The sequence below is a fragment of the Chiloscyllium plagiosum genome, chromosome 30 (genome assembly GCF_004010195.1).
Source record: "Chiloscyllium plagiosum isolate BGI_BamShark_2017 chromosome 30, ASM401019v2, whole genome shotgun sequence".
NCBI classification, from domain to species: domain Eukaryota; kingdom Metazoa; phylum Chordata; class Chondrichthyes; order Orectolobiformes; family Hemiscylliidae; genus Chiloscyllium; species Chiloscyllium plagiosum.
The window spans coordinates 40,242,380-40,266,385 of record NC_057739.1 but is presented as its reverse complement, the minus strand read 5'-3'; the positions used below and the strand labels follow the sequence as shown (position 1 = coordinate 40,266,385).

The following is a 24,006-nucleotide window of genomic DNA, read 5'->3' as shown; positions in this document are numbered from 1 at the left end:
AGAAGAGTATAAAGGCAGTAGGAGTATACTTAAGAGGGAAATCAGGAGGGCAAAACGGGGACATGAGATAGCTTTGGCAAATAGAATTAAGGAGAATCCAAAGGGTTTTTACAAATACATTGAGGACAAAAGGGTAACTAGGGAGAGAATAGGGCCCCTCAAAGATCAGCAAGGCGGCCTTTGTGTGGAGCCACAGAAAATGGGGGAGATACTAAATGAATATTTTGCATCAGTATTTACTGTGGAAAAGGATATGGAAGATATAGACTGTAGGGAAAGAGATGGTGACATTTTGCAAAATGTCCATATTACAAAGGAGGAAGTGCTGGATGTCTTGAAACGGACCTGATCAGGTGTACCCGAGAACTCTGTGGGAAGCTAGAGAAGTGATTGCTGGGCCTCTTGCTGAGATATTTGTATCATCGATATTCACAGGTAAGGTGCCAGAAAACTGGAGGTTTGTAAAGAAGGGTGTTTAAGAAGGGTGGTAAAGACAAGCCAGGGAACTACAGACCGGTGAGCCTGACCTCGGTGGTGGGCAAGTTGTTGTAGGGAATCCTGAGGGACAGGATATACATGTATTTTGAAAGTCAAGGACTGATTCGGGATAGTCAACGTGGCTTTGTGCATGGGAAATCGTGTCTCACAAACTTGATTGAGCTTTTTGAAGAAGTAACAAAGAAGATTGATGAGAGCAGAGCAATAGATGTGATCTATACAGACTTCAGAAAGGCATTCAACAAGGTTCACCATGGGAGACTGATTAGCAAGGTTAGATCTCATGGAATACAGGGAGAACTAGCCATTTGGATATTGAACTGGCTCAAAGGTAGAAGACAGAGGGTGGTGGTGGAGGGTTGTTTTTCAGACTGGAGGCCTGTGACCAGTGGAGTGCCACAGGAATCGGTGCTGTGCCCTCTACTTTTTGTCATTTACATAAATGATTTGGATGCGAGCATACGAGGTACAGTTAGTAAGTTTGCAGATGACACCAAAATTGGAGGTGTAGTGAACAGCAAAGAGGGTTACCTTAGATTACAACAGGATCTATACCAGATGGGCCAATGGGTTGAGAAGTGGCAGATAAATGTGAAGTGCTGCATTTTGGGAAAGCAAATCTTAGCAGGACTTATATACTTAATGGTAAGGTCCTAGAAAGTGTTGAACAAAGAGACCTTGGAGTGCAGCTTCATAGCTCCTTGAAAGTGGAGTCGCAGGTAGATAGGATAATGAAGAAGGTGTTTGGTAAGCTTTCCTTTATTGGTCAGAGTATTGGGTACAGGAGTTGGGAGGTCATGTTGCAGCTGTACAGGACATTGATTAGGCCACTGTTGGAATATTGCGTGCAATTCTGGTCTCCTTCCTATCGGAAAGATGTTGTGAAACTTGAAAGGGTTCAGAAAATATTTACAAGAATGTTGCCAGGGTTGGAGGATCTGAACTACAGGGAGAGGCTGAACAGGCTGGGACTGTTTTCCCTGGAGCGTCGGAGGCTGAGAGGTGACCTTATAGAGGTTTACAAAATTATGAGGGGCATGGATAGGATAAGTAGCTTTTCACTGGGGTCAGGGAGTCCAGAACTAGAGGGCATAGGTTTAGGGTGAGAGGGGAAAGATATAAAAGGGACCTAAGGGGCAACGTTTTCACGCAGAGGGTGGTATGTGTATGGAATGAGCTGCCAGAGGATGTGGTGGAGGCTGGTACAATTGCAACATTTAAGAGGCATTTGGATGGGTAGATGAATAGGAAGGGTTTGGAGGGATATGGGCCAGGTGCTGGCAGGTGGGACTAGATTGGGTTGAGATATCTGATCGGCATGGACGGGTTGGACCGAAGGGTCTGTTTCCATGCTGTACATCTCTATGACTCTATCTGCAAACTTTGATATCCTACACATGGTCCCCAACTCAAAATCATCGATATAAATTGCAAATAATTGTGGTTCCAACATCAATCCCTGAGGCACACCACTAGTCACTGATTGCCAGCCAGAATAGCACTCATTTATCCCCACTCTTTGATTCCTGTTAGTCAACCAATCCTCTATCCAAGCCAATACGGTACCCCTAACGCCAAGCATCTTTATCTTGCAGCACCCTCTTGTATGGCACCTTGTCGAAGGTCTTTTGGATAAAGTAAATCCATGTCCTTATAGAACACAAGCAAGTTACAATGACGAAGAAACAAAAAACTTGGTATCAACAGTTGAGCCCATCAGAGCAGTGAGTAAACAAATTAAACTTTCAGAATTTGCACTCAGAGAAAAAGTACACTCTTAATAATCGATACAAACTTTAAAAAACACGAAATGAAATCAGTAAAGCCTTAGAAAAAGAGAAACATCATGTTTATATCTTCCCTATTTGAATTTCCCTCCACAGCAGTCACAGTACAACCGTTGGTCCATGACAGGAGAAAAAGAAGGTTGATCATGCGCACGCGCAGTGGAAAGAGGGGGGGCGGCCCGATCCAGTCAGAGCCCGATCAACACATGCGCAGTAAGAGGGAAGACGGCTACCGCCGGCGCATGCGTAGTAACCCTACCGCGTGTCCGACGCGAGCGCTGGCAGCAACGCCGGGGACGCGCATGCGGATTGGTGAGGAACTGAGACTGACGAGTGACGCGTGCGCAGAGTAGAGGGGGTTGGTGCGTTTCTAACGGCCCAGAGGCGAACGTTGGGGGCGGGGATCGGTTGGAGCGGCAGAGAGGGGGTTGGGTGCAAGGAGGAGGAGGAGCAGCAGCAGCAGCAGCAGGTAGCCCGCCAAAGGCCGCCTACAGCCAGCTTCGAGAGAGCATCGGGGCTGAGCCATCATGACAACCGCTTCTTTGAAATGACCGACTGATTCGATGATTTCCCGAGTGAAGCCGGCCATTTCATTGTGTTAGGTGAAGTCCCATTCATTTTTGGAGCGTCGGGAGGTAGGCCGCGCCTGAGGGAGGCGGCCGCCGAGCTCGATTAATGCGGCTTGTGGACAGCCTCGACTGACCCGGGGGGGGGGAAGAGAAATAAAAACACTCTTCTTGTCGGAGGAAAAAAAAAATCACCGGTGGATATTTATTTATTTTCGTCGAAAATTCGGCTCGATTAAGCACACGCTGGAGATGGTGGATGTGGATTTCAGTGGCTGCGGTGCATCTGGAGATGGCAGCAGCAGCAGAAAGATGCTGGAGCTGTCTGAGTCCGACTGCGCTGAGATTGTTCCTCTGGAGCTCTACGATTCATCCAGGGCCAAGATAGCCGCCAATCTGGCGTGGATCTTTTCCAAAGCGTATGGAATAGGTAAATGGCAATTTTCTAAATGTCGACGCCTTCGATGTACCCGCATTTAAAAGAGAGGAAATATATATATATATATAGATCCGTCGCGTCGAGTCTCTTCGGATATCAATCGCGCTCAGCACTCTGCTCCATCGCGGACAAAAGATTTTGTTTTCAGGAAAAAGGGATAAACTGGTTTCGTGGGTTAGCACGCCTTGATTTCTGTATCTTACGTTTGCAATGAAGGGCTGCAATGTTCAACTGGCGTGTCCTAAGATACCTGCTTTTCTTTTTTAATGCAAACCGTTAAGGAGGACTATAAATGGAATATTCCTAAGCAGCAAAAAGTATGAATGGATCCGTTTCAGCCTTATTTAATAATCTTGAATTTAGAGATTACTTCTCGGGCTGGAGGGTCTATAGGGGTAGCTGTTTAGATTTTTAATTGAAAAGGAGCCTATTGGTTTAGAACATTTAATTCTGTATAATTCATGTCTACAGGAATCAGACTTCCTTAAGTGCATAGCTTCTCTTTTTTATATTGACTTGGTTGGAGTTGATATTTGGTCAGATATCGGTCCACATGTTTATTGTTTAGACAGAGCATTGATAATCAAAACCAGATTCCAAACGAATGCCTGAAGGATGGGAAATATTTTCTTGATACAGTATAAGGAGCTTTGTCGTTATCGTACAATCTCACAAACATAGAGATCGTAGTTCACATTCCACGATAGTTGCAAGGAATTTACAACAAACATTCAGGTCAACTGAACGGTGTATGCTTGCTCAAGCCAATTGAAAATCAAGATTAAACAAGCTTTTGCTCTTTGAGCAGTTGCTTTTAGCCTTTAGATTGATCCTATATCAGCTTATCCTTCTCCTTAAATTGCATAATTCATCTTCAACTTGCATTTGGTACAATTAAGCATTCTAAGGTTCTTAGTAGTAATATTGTCAAACAAAATATTGTGATCAGTTATTTTACTTATCATCCGTCCCACATTCTCATCGACATTATTTATATACGCAAGCAATACCTGTGGTGTGCCACTGGACTTTTGCCTCCAGTCACATAAACACCTATCACCACCTCTAGTCTCCTACCATTAAACCAGTTTTGGATCCTATAGGCTTTTTAAAATCAGTTTTCCATATGGGATCTTATCAAATGATTTGTTGAAATCCATATAAGCTAAATCAACTGCACTCTCCTCATCTACACTTGATCTCTCTCTGACAAAGCTGTGCTATCCCTGACCAAACCTTGCTTCTGTAAATGGAGATTAGTTCTCCCTTCAGAATTTTCTCCCGTAGTTTCCGTACCACTGATGCGAGACTTACAAGTGTATAATTCTCTCATTTATCTTTACCACTTTTCCCAAATGTGCGACATTATTTGCTGTATTCCTATGCCCTGGCATTTCCCCTGTAGTCAGAGAGCAGTTTAATATTGGGCCAGGGCCCTTATGATTTCTTCCTGCATCTCCCACAGCATCCTGGGATACAACCCATTTGGACCCAGGGATTTTTGTCTACTTTTAAACTTCCTAAAGGACATAAGTGAACCAGATAGGTTTTAATGATAATTGACACTGGTTACGTGATTGTCATTAGGCTAACTTTTTAAAAATTGATTTAATATCCCACCATGGAAAATGATGAAAGTCGACCCCATAACTCCAGAATATTAGCCTGATGTTCTGAACTACTAGTTCAGTAACATTACCACTGTGCCTTTGCCTTCCCTCTAAGTGGTGCTGTTTGAAGGGTTCAATAGGTGAAGTGTTTGAAAATTTGTGCACTACTTTAATATTTTTGACATTGCCTCTACATGTTCTTGACAAAGTCTTTTGAAATGTTTGTGCCTATCTGAATGTACCTTTTGTTGGTCAGCGGCCAGTGAATCCCACAAATTGATGGGGTTGTTAAACTTAGTCATGGATATTTTGAGTCTTCCTAAGGTGCTTCCTCTGTCTTCCTTGCAATCTTCTGTTGCAACTGAATTCCAAATAAAGTAGTTGCTTTAGGAGTCTGGTGTCAAGTAGTGATTTGCACCCTGATGGTGAGCATGGTGTTTTGAAGGAGGACGCTGCTATTGGGCCAGTTTTCTTTCCACCAAATTTGGAGGACCTTATGAAGATACTCCTGGTGGTACTTTTCCAATGTTTTGATCTATTAAAGTCAAGTTATATCAGTCATCATAAGTACTATTGAACTGCTGTTTGGAGCTGGAGCCAAGGGGAGTATGAATGGAGATTTAGCCAGTAACAAGAGGCTGATTGGTTTGGACAATGGTTAGCACTTGTCAGTGACAAAGACCGTCTTGTTGACTCTCAGCCACCTAAGTGGCTTGTGGGTGCAAATGTTTGGGCAGAAGCAATCTGACCTCAAAAAAAAGAAAGGAGCTGTGCTTCTCTTTGCAGTAAAAATATGCTGGAATCCTGAAGTAAGCCAGTTTATTTCCCCTCATCTGTTGCTGTGAGCTGTGGCTTTTAACAGTGATGTTATAAGTGTGAACCATTTCCCTGTGTTTCCTGCAAGGAAATAAAGTACCTGGTAAAGCAAGTTTGAGGAGTGGCAAGTCCTGACAAGGCAAAAGGATCATCTCAGAGAGCCTTGTGAATAGAAGCCATTGGACTGCCTTCCTAGTTATTTCCCCTCCACCTATGACACCCATATTTTGTTTTATCTGTACGTGTGTTATAGAGACATATAGCGTGGAAACAGGCCCTTTGTCTAACCCGTTCATGCCGACCAGATATTCCAACCCAATCGAGTCCCACCTGCCAGCATCCGGCCCATATCCCTCCAAACCCTTCCTATTCATATACCCATCCAAATGCCTTTTAAATGTTGCAATTGTACCAGCCTCCACCACTTCCTCTGGCAGCTCATTCCATACGTGTACCACCCTATCTGTGAAAAAGTTGCCCCGTAGGTCTCTTTTATATCTTTCCCCTCTCACCCTAAGCCTATGCCCTCTAGTTCTGGACTCCCCGACCCCAGGGAAAAGACTTTGCCTATTTACCCTATCCATGCCCCTCATAATTTTGTAAACCTCTATAAACTCACCCTGCAGTCTCCGACGCTCCAGGGAATTCAGCCCCAGCCTGTTCAGCCTCTCCCTATAGCTCAAATCCTCCGACCCTGGCAACATCCTTGTAAATATTTTCTGAACCTTTAAGTTTCGCAACATCTTTCTGTTGCACACAATATTCCAACAGTGGCCTAACCAATGCCCTGTACAGCTGCAACATGACCTCCCAACTCCTGTACTTAATACTCTGACCAATAAAGGAAAGCATACCAGATGCCTCCTTCACTATCCTATCTATCTGTGATTCCACTTTCAAGGAGCTATGAAGCTGCACTCCAAGGTCTCTTTGTTCAGCAACACTTCCTAAGACCTTACCATTAAGTGTATAAGTCCTGCTAAGGTTTGCTTTCCTAAAATGCAGCATCTCACATTTATCTGAATTAAACTCCATCTGCCACTTCTCAGCCCATTGGCCCATTTGGTCAAGATCTTGTAATCTGAGGTAACCCTCTTCGCTGTCCACTACACTTCCAAGTTTGGTGTCATCTGCAAACCTACTAACTGTACCTCTTATGCTAGTGTTGGGGAGTTTCACATGAGGAGTTAAAGGATTAACTAGTGCTGTTGTATGTTGATAATTCATGAGTTAAAGCGCCTGTTCCTATACAGTTCTGTGTTTATGTTCTAGAATTGTTTATCTGTAGCTAGTGATATCTGTTTGTAATAAATAGTAATTCTTGTTAAGTAGTATGCTTTCTGCAAGACAAGTAAATTGGGGGATTTTACATCCTGTTATAAATACCTTAACATTTGAAATTACTCCTGGAATAGCATGTCATGATTTTCAGCATGCTATGCCAGTGAGATGTATCACTCTGAATTGTACAAAATTGAGTGAATCCTTTCTGGCTGAGTGAAGCCTGACCTTAGTCTCTAATTTGAGATCCTGGTCTTGACATTCTCTCTCACTCAATCAGCCAAAGACTGAGTGGGTGCTTTTGGAGCTAGTGGAAGAGGGTTTTAGTTTTAGTTGAGTATTCCTTTTAATAGCAACTACTTTCTCCTGAGTAAATATGTTTTCTTGAATTCTTTAATAGATTTATTAGTCGCTATCTTGTGAGAGCCCTAACAGCCTTAATTGTGTTTTCTACAACTACCCTAGTGAACCCTGTGATTTTTTTTTTATAATCTGTTCTAGGTAATTCTTTGGTTTATTCGTTTCTAGACAATAGAATCCCAGACTGTTCAATCTTGGTTGTCATAATCTCTCTTCTAATATTCTTTTGTATCACCTTTGCACCTTTCTATAATCTTGATTCTGGAGATCAGGAAACCCATATATTTTACATGGATTGTATTCCTCTTATCTAATGTTTCTGTTACTTTCAGAAAGAAATAAAGTTTAACTGTGTTTCGCTTTGGAATCTGTGCTAAGTAGGCATTTTTCTATTACATCCTTGGGTGAATTTTTATTATCCTTTTTACGGTAAATGTCATGTTTCTTTATGTATAGTTTCTTTTGACTTGTTCTATCTCTCATTTTTAAAATCTAGGAATAACACTTGCTATCTCCTATCCATCTTCTGCTAACCTTTAGCATGTTAAAGTGTGGAACTTGAAATAGAATTCAATAAATTCAGTAGTTTGTCGGGTGACATCAGAAAAGAAACACTGCAAAACTGTCAATTGTCATCTAACAACCAACTTCATGGAAGGAAAAGGGCCATGTATATGGCATTTTAGTCTGACTCGTGTGTTATTTCAGTCCCATACGGTGATTATTGATATCTTCAGGGTAATTAGGAATGGATAATAATTTCTGCTTTTGCTAGTGTCATCCACACTTTCAAGAGCAAATAAAAATTTACCACTCTTTGTTTCCTGACTCCCAAACAAAATGTCAGAATCACGGCAATGTTAGCATTTTACTGGACTTGCAGGAGAAGTTAACTTATTGCAACATTTTTATTTGCTTGGATAATTGTTTTAGTATTTTGTTTGTTTTTAATATTATTGCTATTGATTAGCTTTGAAAGATTCATGAAACAAATTTGGCACAAGTTTCAGATTTCTATATTAGATTAGATTACATTACAGTGTGGAAATAGGCCCTTCGGCCCAACAAATCCACACCAACCTGCCGAAGCGTAACCCACCCACACCCCTACATTTACCCCTTACCTAACACTATGGGCAATTTAGCATGGCCAATTCACCTGACCTGCACATCTTTGGACTGTGGGAGGAAACCGGAGCACCCGGAGGAAACCCACGTAGACACGGGGAGAACGTGCAAACTCCACACAGTCAGTCGTCTGAGGCGAGAATTGAACCTGGGTCTCTGGCGCTGTGAGGCAGCAGTGCTAACCACTATGCCACTGTGCCGCCCTTACATATATCTTTGCCAGAAATGCCAATTCTTCAAGTCAGTTGTGCAAAGCATATAATACAAGGAAATGTGGGTAAGATGCATCATTACAGAGAGGATGGTAATTAACTACTGTACAGCCATTAATCCTGCAGGCTTGAGAGCTTGTAAAGCAGTGTTGGCCTTTTCCCCAGTGGAACCCTTTCCGCCTTATTTCCCTCTCCTGCCTCTTTCCATGCTTGGCTAAGCATTTTGCTGTTATTTGGTTGCTTTTTCTGACAATTTATCTGAAATTGCCAGCTTATTGGGCAAAGTTAAAGTGCAGTAAGCTTGTGACTTGACCACGTTTCTCCTGCACCATGTTGAAAGCATTACCTTGCACTATTGTTGCAACATTTATTGTGGTCCACCTGTTTCCTTCCACTGCAGAGGATGTTGATTTTAGAAATTCTGTATCAGTACACATGACTTTCCAGCAGTGAGGTCACAGACTGTTAACTGCCTTCCAGGTCAGGATTATTAAGGGCAATTATAGCACTTTGACAGCCATTCTCCTTGAGATCAATGATGAAAATAAGTTCTTCAATAGTGGCTTAGAAATAATGTAATAGACTATGAGGCAAATTTTAAATTATTGTTAATGTGGTTTTGTGTGATGGAATACTGTAGCTGGATTTACTGTGTATATATCTGTTCCACAAAAACCATCAACTTGTACAGTTTCAGAAACCAATCAGTTTCAGTGATAGAAGGATCATTGTTTATAATTGAAGTGGTGAAAATTGTCAATGATCTGAACAACTTAAAACTTCATGTAAGCATTTGTGTTTGCACATAGCTGTGGAATCTTAAAAAAAATCTCAAGCAGTCCCGTGTTAGTTGTGGCTCAGCACTTTCACCTCTGAGTCAGAAGGATGCTCTTAAGTCCCACGCAAAAGACTTGAGTAGATAATCCAAACTGACTTTCCAATGTCATACCATGCAACGTCTACCTCTCAAATGAGACACTGAACTTCATTTGCAGGTAGAGTAAAAGTCTCATGATAATATTTGAAAAAAAGTAGGTAAAGATTTCTGTATCAAATTGTTTAGATGAGAGGGAATTCAAAGAACAGAAAGAGGGAGTTTGCATTTATGTAGAGTCTTTACAATTTTGGGATGTCCCTAAAATTCTCCCTCTTTCTGTTCTGAATAATCTGTCCCAATGACCTTTTCAAGGTATATTCTTCTCCTACCATAATGTTACCATGATTTGCTTTTATACTGCTAGAACCATTATAGTTGTGTTCTTTAATTTCCAAGTGCTACTATTCCCCCCCTCACCTTTATAAACTTAAGCTGATCCAAACACTACTTCTATCTTATTACTACAAATGTACATTTAATTTTGATATAGTCAATTGCTGGAGTATTTTTATTGTATTTAGGAGTGGAGTTGTATTTATTGTATTTAGGAGTAGTGTCTATGTAGCGAGACTAATTATTAATGTTCTGAAGAAGAGTCACTGGTTTTGAAATGTTAACTCTGCTTCCTCTTCACATATGCTAGCTGTCCTGCTGAGTTCCTCCACTTTCTGTTTTTGTTTCACATCTTCAGCATCCTCAGTTCTTTGTTTACTCTATTTGTTTGATTTCCTAAAATGGAGTTGCATATATTATAATCTGAAATTCAACCTGTGCATGCTATTTGACTCTACAATAATTTGTAAATAAAGCTGCAAGAGTTTAAGTTTGTTTGAAGCACTTCATGCTGAAACAGTTAAGAGAGGCACAATGATGGTAGTGGAATAAAATGTAATGATCCTGTTCCAGTTGATTGTTTTGATTTTAGTACACTAAATGCAGTACCCTCCATTGTACTGATTGTCAAATGGCATAAAGACAATCATAATTCTCTAGTACCCAACTCAAATGGAAACCTTTGTAACTGGACATTACTAATGTACAGTAGTTCTCTCCCCCCTGCCCCCATACTCATAGGGGATATGTTCCTATAGCTACCACAGAAGCCCGAAACCAGACATAGTTGCGCACCAATTCATTTCAATGGGAAATTTACCTCCCCAGCAGCACCCAGTCCCTAGTTTTGGAATGTTCCATGTAATATTTTCAGGCTGCGGTAAACCGCGGGTAACTGAAACCATGAAAACAGACTCCGTTACAGGCGGTCATCCTGTAAATGTAACATTAAATGTTTTATATTAAAAGTGGATACATTTGTATATCAAGAACAGTCTGCTTGGATCTTGTTGAATATAAAGTTGATAGCAAATGCTTCTGCTGGTAGTAGGCTACTTATGAAATTTGTTTGTACATCCTACACATGTAGAGTAAGATTGAGAGTATGTCCACAAGTATCTCCTTCTGTATTTTTAACCTTGCAAATGCACACTCTGGTAGTTTTGCTAAAATTATAACTCATTAAAGTGTTCCATGGCCATGTGATGAACCTATTCTTAATATAGCAGTCACATTTAATTTATACAGATTTCTAATTGTAAAAATTGCATCCTAATAACTACGATTTCAAAGTTGTACAATTGCAAAAGTTTATATTCACATTTCTAATATTGTCGTGACATGTTTTTGAATCCCACCATGGCAGATGGTGAAATTTGAATTTTAAAAGCTCTGGATTGAAAAGGTAGTCTGACTGCAACCATATAACTATTGTTGATTGTTGTAAAAACACACCTGGTTCACTTGTCATTTAGAAAATAAAATCTGCCATCTTTACATGTGATGTGCATGTGATTCCAAACCCATAGCAATATGGTTGACACAGAACTGCTCTCTGAGCAATCAGGGATGGGCAACAATGCCAACACCAACATCTCTTTATTGAATTTTTAAAAATCACCTTTTAAGACAAATAAATGCTCTAAGGTGATTCAGAGAAGTGTTCCTGTGAGCCATGGATATTGAAATGAAATCAAAAGAATTTTAGCAACATTGTCTCGGAGGCTTGTTCAAAATTGTGGTTTTAAAGTGAGTCTTTTAATCAATGTGCTGGAGAGGCACAAGGGCGTGTAGCATAGATTTCCAGCGCATAAGAGTCGATAATTTAATGTACAGCCATCAGTGAGGACAGAAAATGTAATCTTGTTCTCTATGAAGAGTAGGGTGGTCTGGATCTGCTGCCTTGTACAAGTCCACTTTCTCACCGACCACTCTGAATTCAAAGTGACGCACAACCGGACAAAAATCTGCAAGTTGTGTTTTTCTTTCTGAAATTCATGTCAGAATGCCCAAGTTTTGAAAATGAAAGCCAGTAAAGCTTCACATCAAATGGCAGGAAATGCTTGCTTCGTTAATATACATGTACCTGTGCACATGATTAAAATTGTCACAGTGGCCGAATCTTGTGGCTTGTCAGCAACTTCTGTTGTATCATACTGAAATGAGTTGATTGTGGCAGCCTGTTTTTCATTGGAAGTTGGCTTATGGCACAAATTTGATTTTGTTACAGCATCAATTCTCTATAGACTGATAAATGATTGTGGGAGTGGGAAAAATGTTACATTAGGATGGTAAGGAGCATTCTTGAGATTAAATCAGAAAATGTTGGAGAAATTCAACAAGTCTGAAGAGAAATTACTTTTTTGAGTCCAATGGAATTTCTTGCGAACGGGGATCCTGAAGAAGAGTCATTGGGCTTGAAACATCTCTTACTGTGATGGTACCAGACCTGAATTTCTTCACACTTTATTTTTATTTGAGATCCCCAGCATCTGCAACATTTTGCTTTCATTTCTGAACCTTTTGAGGTTGGGATGGAGGGACATTGTTAAAATCTAAAATCAGGAAGGATAAGTTAAGAAAAAACTCTCTTTTCTCCCCCTTTCCCCAATCCCACTAAGACTATAATGCTAAAGTCAGTCATGATGACCGTCAGTAAACAGTCCCAGTCAAGGTATGCCCAAGATACTAAATAATGGATCTTTGTGGTTTTCTGAGCGGTTTGGTTGAGTCTTGAGGGTGTTTTGCTGATGACAGCTGTTTTCTTGATTACTGCAAGCTTCAGATGCTTGAAATTATTTGCACTCATCATTGTTTTGAATCATGGTTTGCTTGAGTTATTGAAAGATTAGCTTAAATCTGTGAAACTTTTGCTGCTTGAATCATGAACTTTGTGCATGAAGTGAACACTTTTGTAATGTCAGTAACTCCTACCCAAGTGTGTAATATTATTTAAGTTCTATTGAAATATATTTACCCATTTATTTCTATGTATGTACATGTACAATATATGTGTATTTCTGTGGATCAAGTATGACAAAGGTTTTGGCTGTCTGGCAGAACAAGGTTTAGACTTGTTAACTCAGTTACTGTTCATTATCTATATTGGTAAAATGAGAGTTTTAGGTGCCTTAAAATTTGTTTGGATGTAAAGGTTAGGAGCGTGATGTTAGCGAACATTTACTATCTTTTGTAGCGTATTTCTCTGGAAATAATGAAGTAGCAAAAATAGTGCATGCCACCTGGAAAGAAAATTGACTTGGCAGTTTTCAATTTTTACATTTTCAGTCTGGTATTTGAATAGGTTAAGTAATAAAATGGAGAGTGAAATGCTAAGTCAAAGTTTGACAGCATTGTAATTCTGGAATAGCAAATGCCCATTGAATGTGAACTTTGACACTCTTACGTAATGTAGTTATCCAGGTGAGTGAGTATAGTTGTTCATTTTTGGGGTATAATCATTTGACTGCAAGATTAGTATTGAACTTTAGAAACACCTAATTATCATATTTATACTGTAAATTACAGCCTGTAAATTTAACCTTGTGTGGTTAAATCATGTTAGTTGTGTCACACAATTAACAAGCAAAGAAATACTGCACGCCCCTTGCAGATTTTGAGCTGCACCCAAAACTCTTATTTTCTGACTGTTTTAACAAATTTGCATTGTTCAGTCCCATCATCCCTATGATTTTTGTTAATATCATTACTTCTGAGGTTTACTGATGTACTTTGTACCATACCTATAACATTCATTGTGATATTATATATAAGAACTTAAGAACTGGGTGCAGGAGTAGAACATTCAGTCCGGATGCTGCCTGAACTGCTGTGCTCTTCCAGCACCATTCATCCAGAATTCAGTCCCTCAAGCCTACTCTGCCATTCACTGCAATCATGGCTGAACTCCTCTCCGCTTCAATTCCACTTTCCTGCCTGCTCTTTTTAACACCTCAACCTATTTCTAATTAAAAATTTGTGTCTCCTGCTTAACATTACTCTGTACTGGCATCCACAGAACTCTGGAATAGTGATGTCCGCTAAATCGTGACTCTTTAAGAGAAACCATTCCTCCTCATGTCTGTTTTAAATCTGCTACCCCTTATCCTAAAGTAATGATGTGCTCTTCTAGATTGCTCCACAAGGGGAACAATCTGTTCTGTGTCTACTTTGTTAATCCATCTAATATATTATTACCTCAATTAGATCTCTTAATTCGCTAAACTTCAATCTGTTTGGAGTCAATAGAGCAAACTACCTATGAACTGCCTGCAATGCAACTAAATATCTTTTCAAGTAGGGGAACCAAAACTGTATGCAATACTCATAGTGTGGTCTCACTAATACCTTAACAATTGCTGCAGCACTTCCTTATTTTATTCTCTATTCCTTTAATAATAAATGCCAAGATTCCATTTGCCATTCTAATTATCTGCTATACCTGCATATTAGTTTTCTGTGGTTCATGTACAAGAATATCCAGATCATGCTGCAGCAAAGCACTGAACTTTCTTTCCATTTTAGATAATAAGTTGCCTTTCTATTCTTTTGACCAAAATTGATGACCTCAGATTTGTCCACATTAAACACCATCTGCCAAAATTTGGCCCATTTACTAAATTTATTCGTATTCTATTGTAAATTCTTGATTTCTTCATTGCAGCCTACTTTCTCTCCAATTTTAATGTCATGTTATGTAGAGTTCCAAATGATTGTCCTATTTATTTACTTTCACAAAATAGAAAATATTATGAATTTGCTTGGTAATGTTTTCCTGTATTGGTAACAGTGTCCATTACTAAACTTCCAAGTAATGAACAAAAAAATTTAGTTGTCAAAGAATGTAGATGAAATAATCATAAATTGGATATGATATCCTCCTACTAAGTTGAAGCAGGAACCAGGTTGCACATAGGTTCTTCCGTGCATTCAGTTTTGTTACAGATGTCTGTGTGGAGTGATGTTGGATTCACGGTGAATGGTTCCTTAAAGGCTAGAGAGAAGATGTAATTGAGGATTGTCTGTGATCTTTTGCACCGAGTGATGAGAGTTCATAGAAATGTTGGTTTAAACATCTCTAAGCTACCATAGAAGTCACAATTTGTTTTTGTTGTTAGTTGACTACACAAGCAATGTTGTTGATCTTAAGCTCATTCCATGCCCAAAACAGTTTTAATACCCCTTTCTTTCAATCACTGAATTAACCTCTTAACTGTGAGCACAATAGTTGATCCAATCACCATTTCTGGTGATGGGTTCTCCAGCTACACACTTTTCTTTAGAAGGGTTATTATATGTGATCTCAGTGCCTTATTTTTAAGGGATCAGTGATGCTTCATTCTCATTAATTGTAAATTCTCTAGCCTTTTTGTCTGATTCCTGTATCCATTTAAACAGCTTTTTGATAGATTATTCTCCTTGCTCCTTCTGGTACAAACAGGTCAGGTTCTCAAGTTATCCTTCAGATTTGTGTTTTGCAGCTCCAACAGTATTGTTCAAAACCTGTGCTGCTCCACCTCTTTGCTTGTACATTGATAGCTGTACACTGCACTCTGGTTTTAGAATTTCTGATCATCTTGTTCAGAATATGTCATTAGGTGTGACTTGAACCCAGGCCTCTTGGTTCAGAGTTAGGGACACCAGCAATGTACCACAAGAGCCCCCTCAAACTTTGCTTTTAACGGAATACAGAATTTTATCTTGTTCATTGTCCATAGTGTAATTTAGTATTCTGTTTTTTTTTTAAACAGCTTTATACACTTGAGGGAATGTTCATGTAGATCTAATCCCATCACCCCTTATCTCTTGTGCTGTACCAGATCACACGGCATTCCATCACACAATTTTGTTTATTTGTGTGTTAAATTTAATGTTAATTGATCAATTCCATATTGTTTTAAATTATTCATTCAAGGCATTTGGGCATTGGCAGCATTTTTGCTTATGTTTCATTGCTCTTGAAAATGTAGTAGTGAGTTGCCACCTTGAACTGCTATGGTCCACGTGGTATAGGTATAGCTTCAGAGCTGTTAGGGAGAGAGTTTCGGGATTTTGATCCACTGACATTGAAGGAAGAGTGATATGTTCTTAAGTCCGAATAGTGAGTGGTGTGGAGCAGAATATGCAGATTGTAGTGTGTTCCATGTGTCTGTTGACCTTGTTTCTGTAGATGGTAGTGGTTGAGGGTTTGGAAGATGCTGTGGAAAGATTTATCTTTAATAAATCTCTGCAATGCATCTTGTAGATGGTACACATTGCTGTTACTTTGTATTAGTGGTGGAGGAGCGAATATGGGTGTCTTTAAATTGGATGTGGGCATGCTCCAGGCACATCGCTAATCGAGCAAAGGGCAACCACATTGTTGTGGTAGCATGTATGTAAGGACAACCTATTTCCTTCCCTAAAGGAAACGAGTGAACCAGATGGGTTTTTTATACCAATCTGCAATTATTATGGGGCCATCATCGACATTTTTATTGAATCTAGAATTATTCTTCTTCTGTCTTGGTGGAATTCATAGCCATGTCCCCAGAATATTAGCTTGTGATTCTGAATTGCTAGTCCACTGACCTTGTTACTCTGCCTCTCATGATGCCAAAGAACTTGACTTCCTCCTTGTGTTGTTTGAGTTGCAATCATTCAGATGAATGAAGAGTTTTTCATCAGACTATAGACTTGTGCCCTATAGATGGTGGACAGGCTTTTGAGAGACAGGAAGTGAGTTACAGGATCCTGAGCCTTTGATTTGCTCTTGTAGTCACAGCATATATGGCTCGTCCATTTCACTTTCTAATCAATGGTAACCCTCAAGGTATTGATAGTGGCAAACTCCGCAATGGTAATGCCATATTGTCATAGGTTATCTCTTGTTGCAAATGGCCATTGCATTGTGTGATACAAATGTTACTTGCCATCTGTCAGCACAAATCTGAATTTTGTCCAGGTCTTGCTGCATTATGCTGAATGTTGTGTAATAATCAAACATCCCCAATTCTGATCTTTATGATGGAGAAAAGATTTTTAAGAAAGTAGTTGAAGATTTTGGGCTAGGACACTCTCCTGAGGAACTCCTGCAGAGATGTCTTGGAGCTAAGATATCTGACCTTTTAGAACTAAAAAAAAATAATTTGTGGGATGGAGGTGTTGCTGGCTGGTCAACATTAATTGCCTGACCTACGTGCCCTTGTGAAGGATGTGGTGAGCTGTCTTCTTGAACTACTGCAGTCCACATGCTGTGGGTTGACCCACAGTGCTATTTGGGAGGGAATTCTAGGATTTTGGCTTAGCAACACTGAAGGAACGGCAGTTATATTTCCAAATCAGAATGGTGAGTGGCTTGGAGGGGAACTTGAAAGTGGTGGTTTTCCCATGTATCTGCTGCTTTTGTTCTTCTAGGTGGAAGTGGTCATGTGTTTGAAAGGTGCTGTCTGAGGATCTTTGGGGAATTTCTGCAGTGCATCTTGTAGATCACATACAGCTGCTACTGAGCATTAATGGTGAGGGAGTGGATGCTTGTGGATGTAACGTCACTCAAATGAGCTGCTTTTTCCTGAAGTTTCTTGAATGTTGTTGTAGCTGCACCCATCCAGGCAAGTGGGGAGTATTCCATCACAATCCTGACAGGCTATGGGGAGTCAGAAAGTGAGTTACTTGTTGCATTATTCCTAGCCCAGTTGAGTGTCTGGTCAAAAGTATCCCCAGAATGTTGATAATGAGGTATTCAGTGATGGTTACGCCATTGAATGTCAAGGGGTGGTGGTTAGATTGTCTTTTATTGGTAATGGTCATAGCCTGGCATTTATGTGGCAAGACTGTTACTTGCCCAATGTCAGCCCAAGCCTGGATATTCAGATCTTGTTGCATTTGAACATGGACTGCTTCTGATGCAACTACAGTGATCTTTCTTTGTGCTAGGTATGACTCCAATCAGTGAAATTTTCTTTCTGATTCCCATTGACTCCAGTTTTGATAGGCTCCTTGATGTTACACTCAGTCATCTGTGGCTTTGATGCCAAGAGAAACCACTCACCTCTAGAATTCAACTCTCTTGTCCATATTTCAAACAAGACAAATGAAGTCAGGTGTTGAGTGGTCCTGACAGAACCCTACTGAGCAGCAGTGTTCTGGTCATTACTAAGCAACTCTTGCATGATGACCCCTTCATCACTTAATTGATGATGAAGAGTTGATGGATGGGACGGTAGTTGACCAGGTTAGATTTATCCTACTTTTTGTGTACAGGACATTCCTAGGCAAATTTCCACATTGCTGGGTAGATGTATCTGGACTGGAACATCTTATCTTGGGGTATAGTGAGCACTGCAGCGCAAGTCTTCAGTACGCTTGCTGGGATGTTGTCAGAATTGATAGCCTTTTGCATGATCCAGTACCTTCAGCTTTTCCTTGATATTGTGTGCATTGAACTAACTTGGTTGTGGACTGGCATCCTTGAAGCTGGGTATCTCCAAAGGAGGCTAAGAAGGGTCACCCATTCCACACTTCTGCCTGAAGATTTAAAAAAAAAAACTTCAGTCTTATATTTTGCAGTGATGTGCTGTGCTCCCCCATCAATGGGATTGGGGATATTTGTGAAGCTGTATCCCACATTGATGTGTTTAGTTGTTCACCATTCATGACTGATGTGACACGATGTGTTGTAGCTTCAGGTTCATGCCTCGTATACTCAGTGCTGCTCTTAGTATCCTTTAGTGAACAGAATTAAGGAGAATCCCAAAGCCTTTTATTTTTATATAAGAAGCAAGCAGGTAACTAGAGAAAGGATTGGTCCACTAAGGAAAAAGGAAGGAAGGCTGTGTGTTGAACCTGAGGCAATGGGTGAGATTCTGAATGATTACTTTGCATTAGGAGAGGGACATGATGAATATTGAGATTAGAGGTAGAAGTTATTAGTCTGGATCATGTTGACATAAGTAGGGAAGATGTGTTGGGTAGGCTAGAGGTTGTTAAGGTGGACAAATCCCCAGGGCTGGACAGGTTGTTGAGGGAGGCGAGAGAGGAAATAGCTGTGGCCCTGACAGATATCTTTGTAGCATCCTTAAACATAGGTGAGGTTGCCAGAGGACTGAAGGGTTGCTCGTGTTGTCCTCCTGTACAAGAAGGGTAGTAGATATTCTGGGTAACTGCAGACCAGTGAACCTGACGTCAGTGGTGGAAACATTTCTGGAGAAAGTACTGAGGGATAAAATGTATTTATATTTGAAAAAGAATGGGCTTATCAGTGATAGGCAACATGGTTTTGTGCAGGGGACATCGTGCCTTACCAACTTAATAGAGTTCTTTGAGGAAGTGACCAAGTTGATAGATGAAGGAGGGGCTGTAGATGTCATATACATGAACTTTAGTAAGGTATTTGAGAAGGTTTCCCATGGTAAACTAATAGAGAAAGTGAAGTCACATGGTGTGCAGCGTGTTCTAGCTAGGTGGATAAAGAACTGGTTGAGTAACAGGAGACAGAGAGTAGTAGTTGAAGGGAGTTTCTTGATATGGAGAATGGTGACCAGTGGTTATCCACAGGGCTCAGTGCTGGGGCCACTGTTGTTTGTAATATACATAAATGATCTGGAAGAGTGCACTGTTGGTATGATCTGCAAGTTTGCAGATGACACGAAGATTGGTGGAGTAGCAGAAAGCATAGGGGACTGTCAAAGAATACAGGAGAATATAGATAGACTGGAGAGCTGGGTGGAGGAGTGGCAGTTGGAGTTCAATCCAGGCAAATGTGAAGTGATGCATTTTGTGAAGTCTAATTCTAGAGCGAATTATACAGTAAATGGAAGAGCCTTGGGAAAAGTTGACGAGCAGAGAGATTTGGGAGTTCAGGTCCATTGTACCCTGAAGGTTGCTGCCTTTTTGACCACCCTATCCAAGAGGGTGGTCAAAAAGGCATATGGTAAGCTTGAATTCATCGGATGGGTTATTGAGTATAAGACCTGGCCGGTCAAGTTAAATTGTACAAGACATTTGTTCAGCCACATTGTACAGTTCTGGTCGCCGCATTACCAAAAGGATGTGGAGGCTTTGGAGAGGGTGCAGAGAAGGTTTACGAGGATGTTACCTGGTATGGAAGGTGCTAGCTATAGAGAGAGGTCGAGTAGGTTAGGATTGTTTTCATTAGAAAAAAGGAGATGGGGGGGGGGGGGGGTAACCTGATTGAGATCTACAAAATCATGAAGGGTATAGACAGGGTGGATAGAGAAGCTTTTTCCCAGGGTGAAGGATTCAATAACAAGAGGTCATGCTTTCAAGGTGAGAGATGAAAGGTTTAAGGGATATATACGCGGCAAGTACTTTACACAGAGGGTGGTAGGTGCCTGGAACACGTTGCCAGCCGAGGTAGTAGAGGCAGGTATGGTAGATTCATTTAAGATGTGTCTGGACAGATGCATGAGGAGGTGGGGAGCAGAGGGATACAGATGCTTAGGAATTGGGGGATAGATTTAGGCAGTGGATTTGGATCGGCTCAGGCTTGGAGGGCCGAAGGGCCTGTTACTGGACTGTAAATTTTCTTTATTCTTTGTTTTCTGCATTCTCCACTAAATCAGTATTGATCTCATGGCTTACTGGTAATGGTGGAGTTGCATTCTGCTGGCCATGAGGCTCCAGATTATCTTGGGAGGACAGTTTTGCTGCTGGCTCAGACTGCTTCATTGATGCCCAGTTATGATCTGTTAGATCTGTTTGAAGTTTATCCCATTTTGCAGGGTAGTAGTGCCACACAACACAGTTGAGGCTATCCTAAATGTGATGATGGGACTTAGTCACCTCAAGGATGGTGCAGTAGTCACTCTTACCAATGCAGTAATTGTCAGATACATCTGTGGCAGTTGAAGATGGGTATGTTTTCCCTTCTTAATGGATGCCTGACCATTTGCTGCAGACCCAGACTAGCAGCTACATCCATTCGGACTCACCCTGCTCAGTCTGTGGTGGTACTGCTGAGCCACTCTGTGATGAACATTAAAGTTGTCCACTGAGGGTGTATTCTGTGCACTTGCCACCTTCAATTTTCTTCCAACTGGTGTTACATATGCAGCAGTAACAGCTCAAAATGGCAGTATATAATAATTAGAAGGAGATTTCTTTGCCTTTTGTTTTGATCTTATTATGTGATGTTTCATGGGGTCCAGACTCAATTTGAAGATTTTCAGGACATCTTCTTTCCCACGTACTACTGTGAAAGTACCACTAGTGGGTCTACCCTGCAGGTGGGACAAGACATTTGCAGGGATCATGATTGTGTGTCTGAGACCTTGCTTGTAAGGTTCAATTCCGTGAAAATAATAGACAGGCATTTGTTTGACCAACCTGTGAGCTCTTCCAATTTTGGTACTTGGCTCCAGAAGGAAGAGGACTTTGAAGGGTTGACAGGACTGTGTTTGGAGTTCCTGCTACATTTTGCGCATTCCACCATTTTATCAGCTTTCCTTTGTTGTGTCCATTGGGCCTCAGCATTATTTACTTTAGCTTTTGTTACTGTTTGCAAATTTGGTACTACGCCCATTAGCCCTAAATACAAATCACATATGTACACAATGAGCAGGATCAGTACCAGAACAGAATCCTGCAGATATCCAATATCCATTGGCAGCAATTTTAATAAACTGGCCTTTTAGCACAATGTTTCTTCTCAATTGACCAATTTTTAATCAAATTTCCTGCTCTTATAATTTCGCTACTCTTACAATTTCACTACTCTTATAATTTTTACTTAATCCTCTTCAAAATGTCCTCTAGTTATACAGACCACATTCACTGCCTTGCTCCATTCACCATATCTGTCACCACCTTAAAGAGCAGTATCAAATTTATAAAGTGATATTCTATTTTGAAATCTGTAAGTAGCTTTTGATTATTATCACATTTAGATATTTAATACTTTTATCTTTAATTAAGAATTCAAAAGTGTTTCTACTTTAAATGCTAACAGCCTTATAATTAACTGGGTGAGATCTGTCTTCCTTTTTAAAAATGGGTGTTAAATTGGTTACTTCCAGTGCTATGGTGCTTGCTTAATAAAACCTTGAAATTGTGATCTCTAGTTTCATCGCTATTTATTTCACCGTATTTCTCAGGATTTTTAGATGCATCCAATCAAGTCTCAGCACTTCATCCTTTTTCATCTTAAATTACTTCTCTCGTGCTTCACTTTTATTCAGTTCAGAATTGATTTCCTCACCGTAACCTTCTCTTTCAACAAAAGCTTTGCAGCAATGTTTACAAATTAGAGGTACCAACCTATAGGTCACAAACTAATTAGTAGGGTTTGTGAGTCTGAGGCAACAGTGATGACTGTTAGAACATAGAACAATACAGCGCAGAACAGGCCCTTCGGCCCTCGATGTTGCACCGACCTGTGAACTATTCTCAGCTCATCCCCCTACACTATCCCAAAATCATCCATGTGCTTATCCAAGGATTGTTTAAATCTCCCTAATGTGGCTGAGTTGACTACCTTAGCAGGTAGTCCTTACCACATGCCCTTACCACACTCTGTGTAAAATCTATCACCCCTCAAGTTGTAGTTGTCCCCTCTCGTACAAGCTGACGTCATCATCCTAGGAAAAAGACTTTCACTGTCTACCCTATCTAATCCTCTGATCATCTTGTATGTCTCTATCAAATCTCCCCTTAGCTGCCACCTTTCCAATGAGAACAGACCCAAGTCTCTCAGCCTTTCCTCGTAAAACCTTCCCTCCAGACCAGGCAGCAACCTGGTAAATCTCCTCTGCACCTTTTCCAATGCTTCCACATCCTTTCTGTAATGGGGTGACCAGAACTGTACATAATATTCCAGGTGTGGCCGCACCAGCATTTTGTATAGTTGCAGCATGATATTGTGGCTCCGGAACTCCATCACTCTACCAATGAAACCTAACACACCGTATGCAATCTTCACAGCACTATCCACCTGGGTGGCAACTTTCAGGGATCTATGCACATGGACTTCAAGATCCCTCTGCACATCCACACCACCAAGAATCTTTCCATTCACCAAGTACTCTGCCATCCTGGTAGTCTTCCCAAAGTGCATCACCTCACATTTACCTGCATTGAACTCCATTTGCCATCTCAGCTCAATGCTGCAATTTATCCAAGTCCCCCTGCAACATTCTTCCAAACTGTCCACTACTCCGACTTTATTGTCGTCTGCAAATTTACTAATCCATCCACCTATGCCTGCGTCTAAGTCACTTATAAAAATGACAAACAGCAGTGGTCCCAAAACAGATCCTTGTGGCATACCACTAGTAACTGGACTTCAGACTGAATATTTTCCATCAACCACCACTCACTGCCTTTTTCCAGAAAGCCAGTTTCTAATCCAAACTGCTAAATCACCCTCAATTCCATGCCTCTGCATTTTCTCCATCAGCCTACTATGTGGAACCTTATCAAAGGCTTTACTGAAGTCCATGTATACCACGTCAACTGCCTTACCCTCATCGACATGCTTGGTCACCTCAAAAAATTCAATGAGGTTTGTGAGACATGACCTGCCCTTGACGAAACCATGTTGACTATCTGAAATCAGATTGTTGCTTGCTAGATGATTATAAATCTTATCTCTCATAATCCTTTCCAAAACCTTTCCTGCAGCAGAAGTAAGGCTCACTGGTCTATAATTACCTGGGTCATCTCTGCTGCCCTTCTTGAACAAGGGCACAACATTTGCAATCCTCCAGTCCTTAGGTACTTAACTTGTAGACAATGATGACTCAAATATCAAAACCAAAGACTCTGCTATTCCCTCCCTAGCTTCCCAGAGAATCCTCGGATAAATCCTATCCAGCCCAGGGGACTTGTTTACTTTCACTCCTTCTAGAATTGATGACACCTGTGCGTAACTAACTTTGATCCTTTCTAGTCTAATATCTCGTACCTCATTCTTCTCCTCTACAATACCCTCCTTTTCCTGAGTGAACACTGATGAGAAATGTTCATTTGCACCTCTCCGATCTCTACAGGGTCCACACTCAACTTCCCACTTTTGTCTTTTACCTGCCCTATTCCTACCCTCATCATCCTTTTATTCCTCACATACCTATAGAAAGCTTTAGGGTTCTCCTTTATTCTATTTG

The 24,006-nt window shown here is 40.7% G+C and overlaps 1 protein-coding gene across 6 annotated transcripts in view; it reads left to right on the top strand.

Annotated features, from left to right (window-relative positions):
* Positions 1–2,660: 2,660 nt before the first annotated feature.
* camsap1b (calmodulin regulated spectrin-associated protein 1b) overlaps positions 2,661–24,006 on the top strand; it is a 112,070-nt gene continuing 90,724 nt past the window's right edge. For 3 of the 6 annotated variants that reach the window (XM_043720471.1, XM_043720469.1, XM_043720468.1), the window contains exon 1: positions 2,662–3,281. In XM_043720471.1, the coding sequence (XP_043576406.1) occupies positions 3,104–3,281 (178 nt within the window). In that variant the 5' untranslated portion in view covers positions 2,662–3,103. Of the gene's footprint in view, positions 3,282–24,006 lie in introns of all 6 variants that reach the window. The other 3 variants (XM_043720473.1, XM_043720470.1, XM_043720467.1) reach the window with 2 other exon arrangements.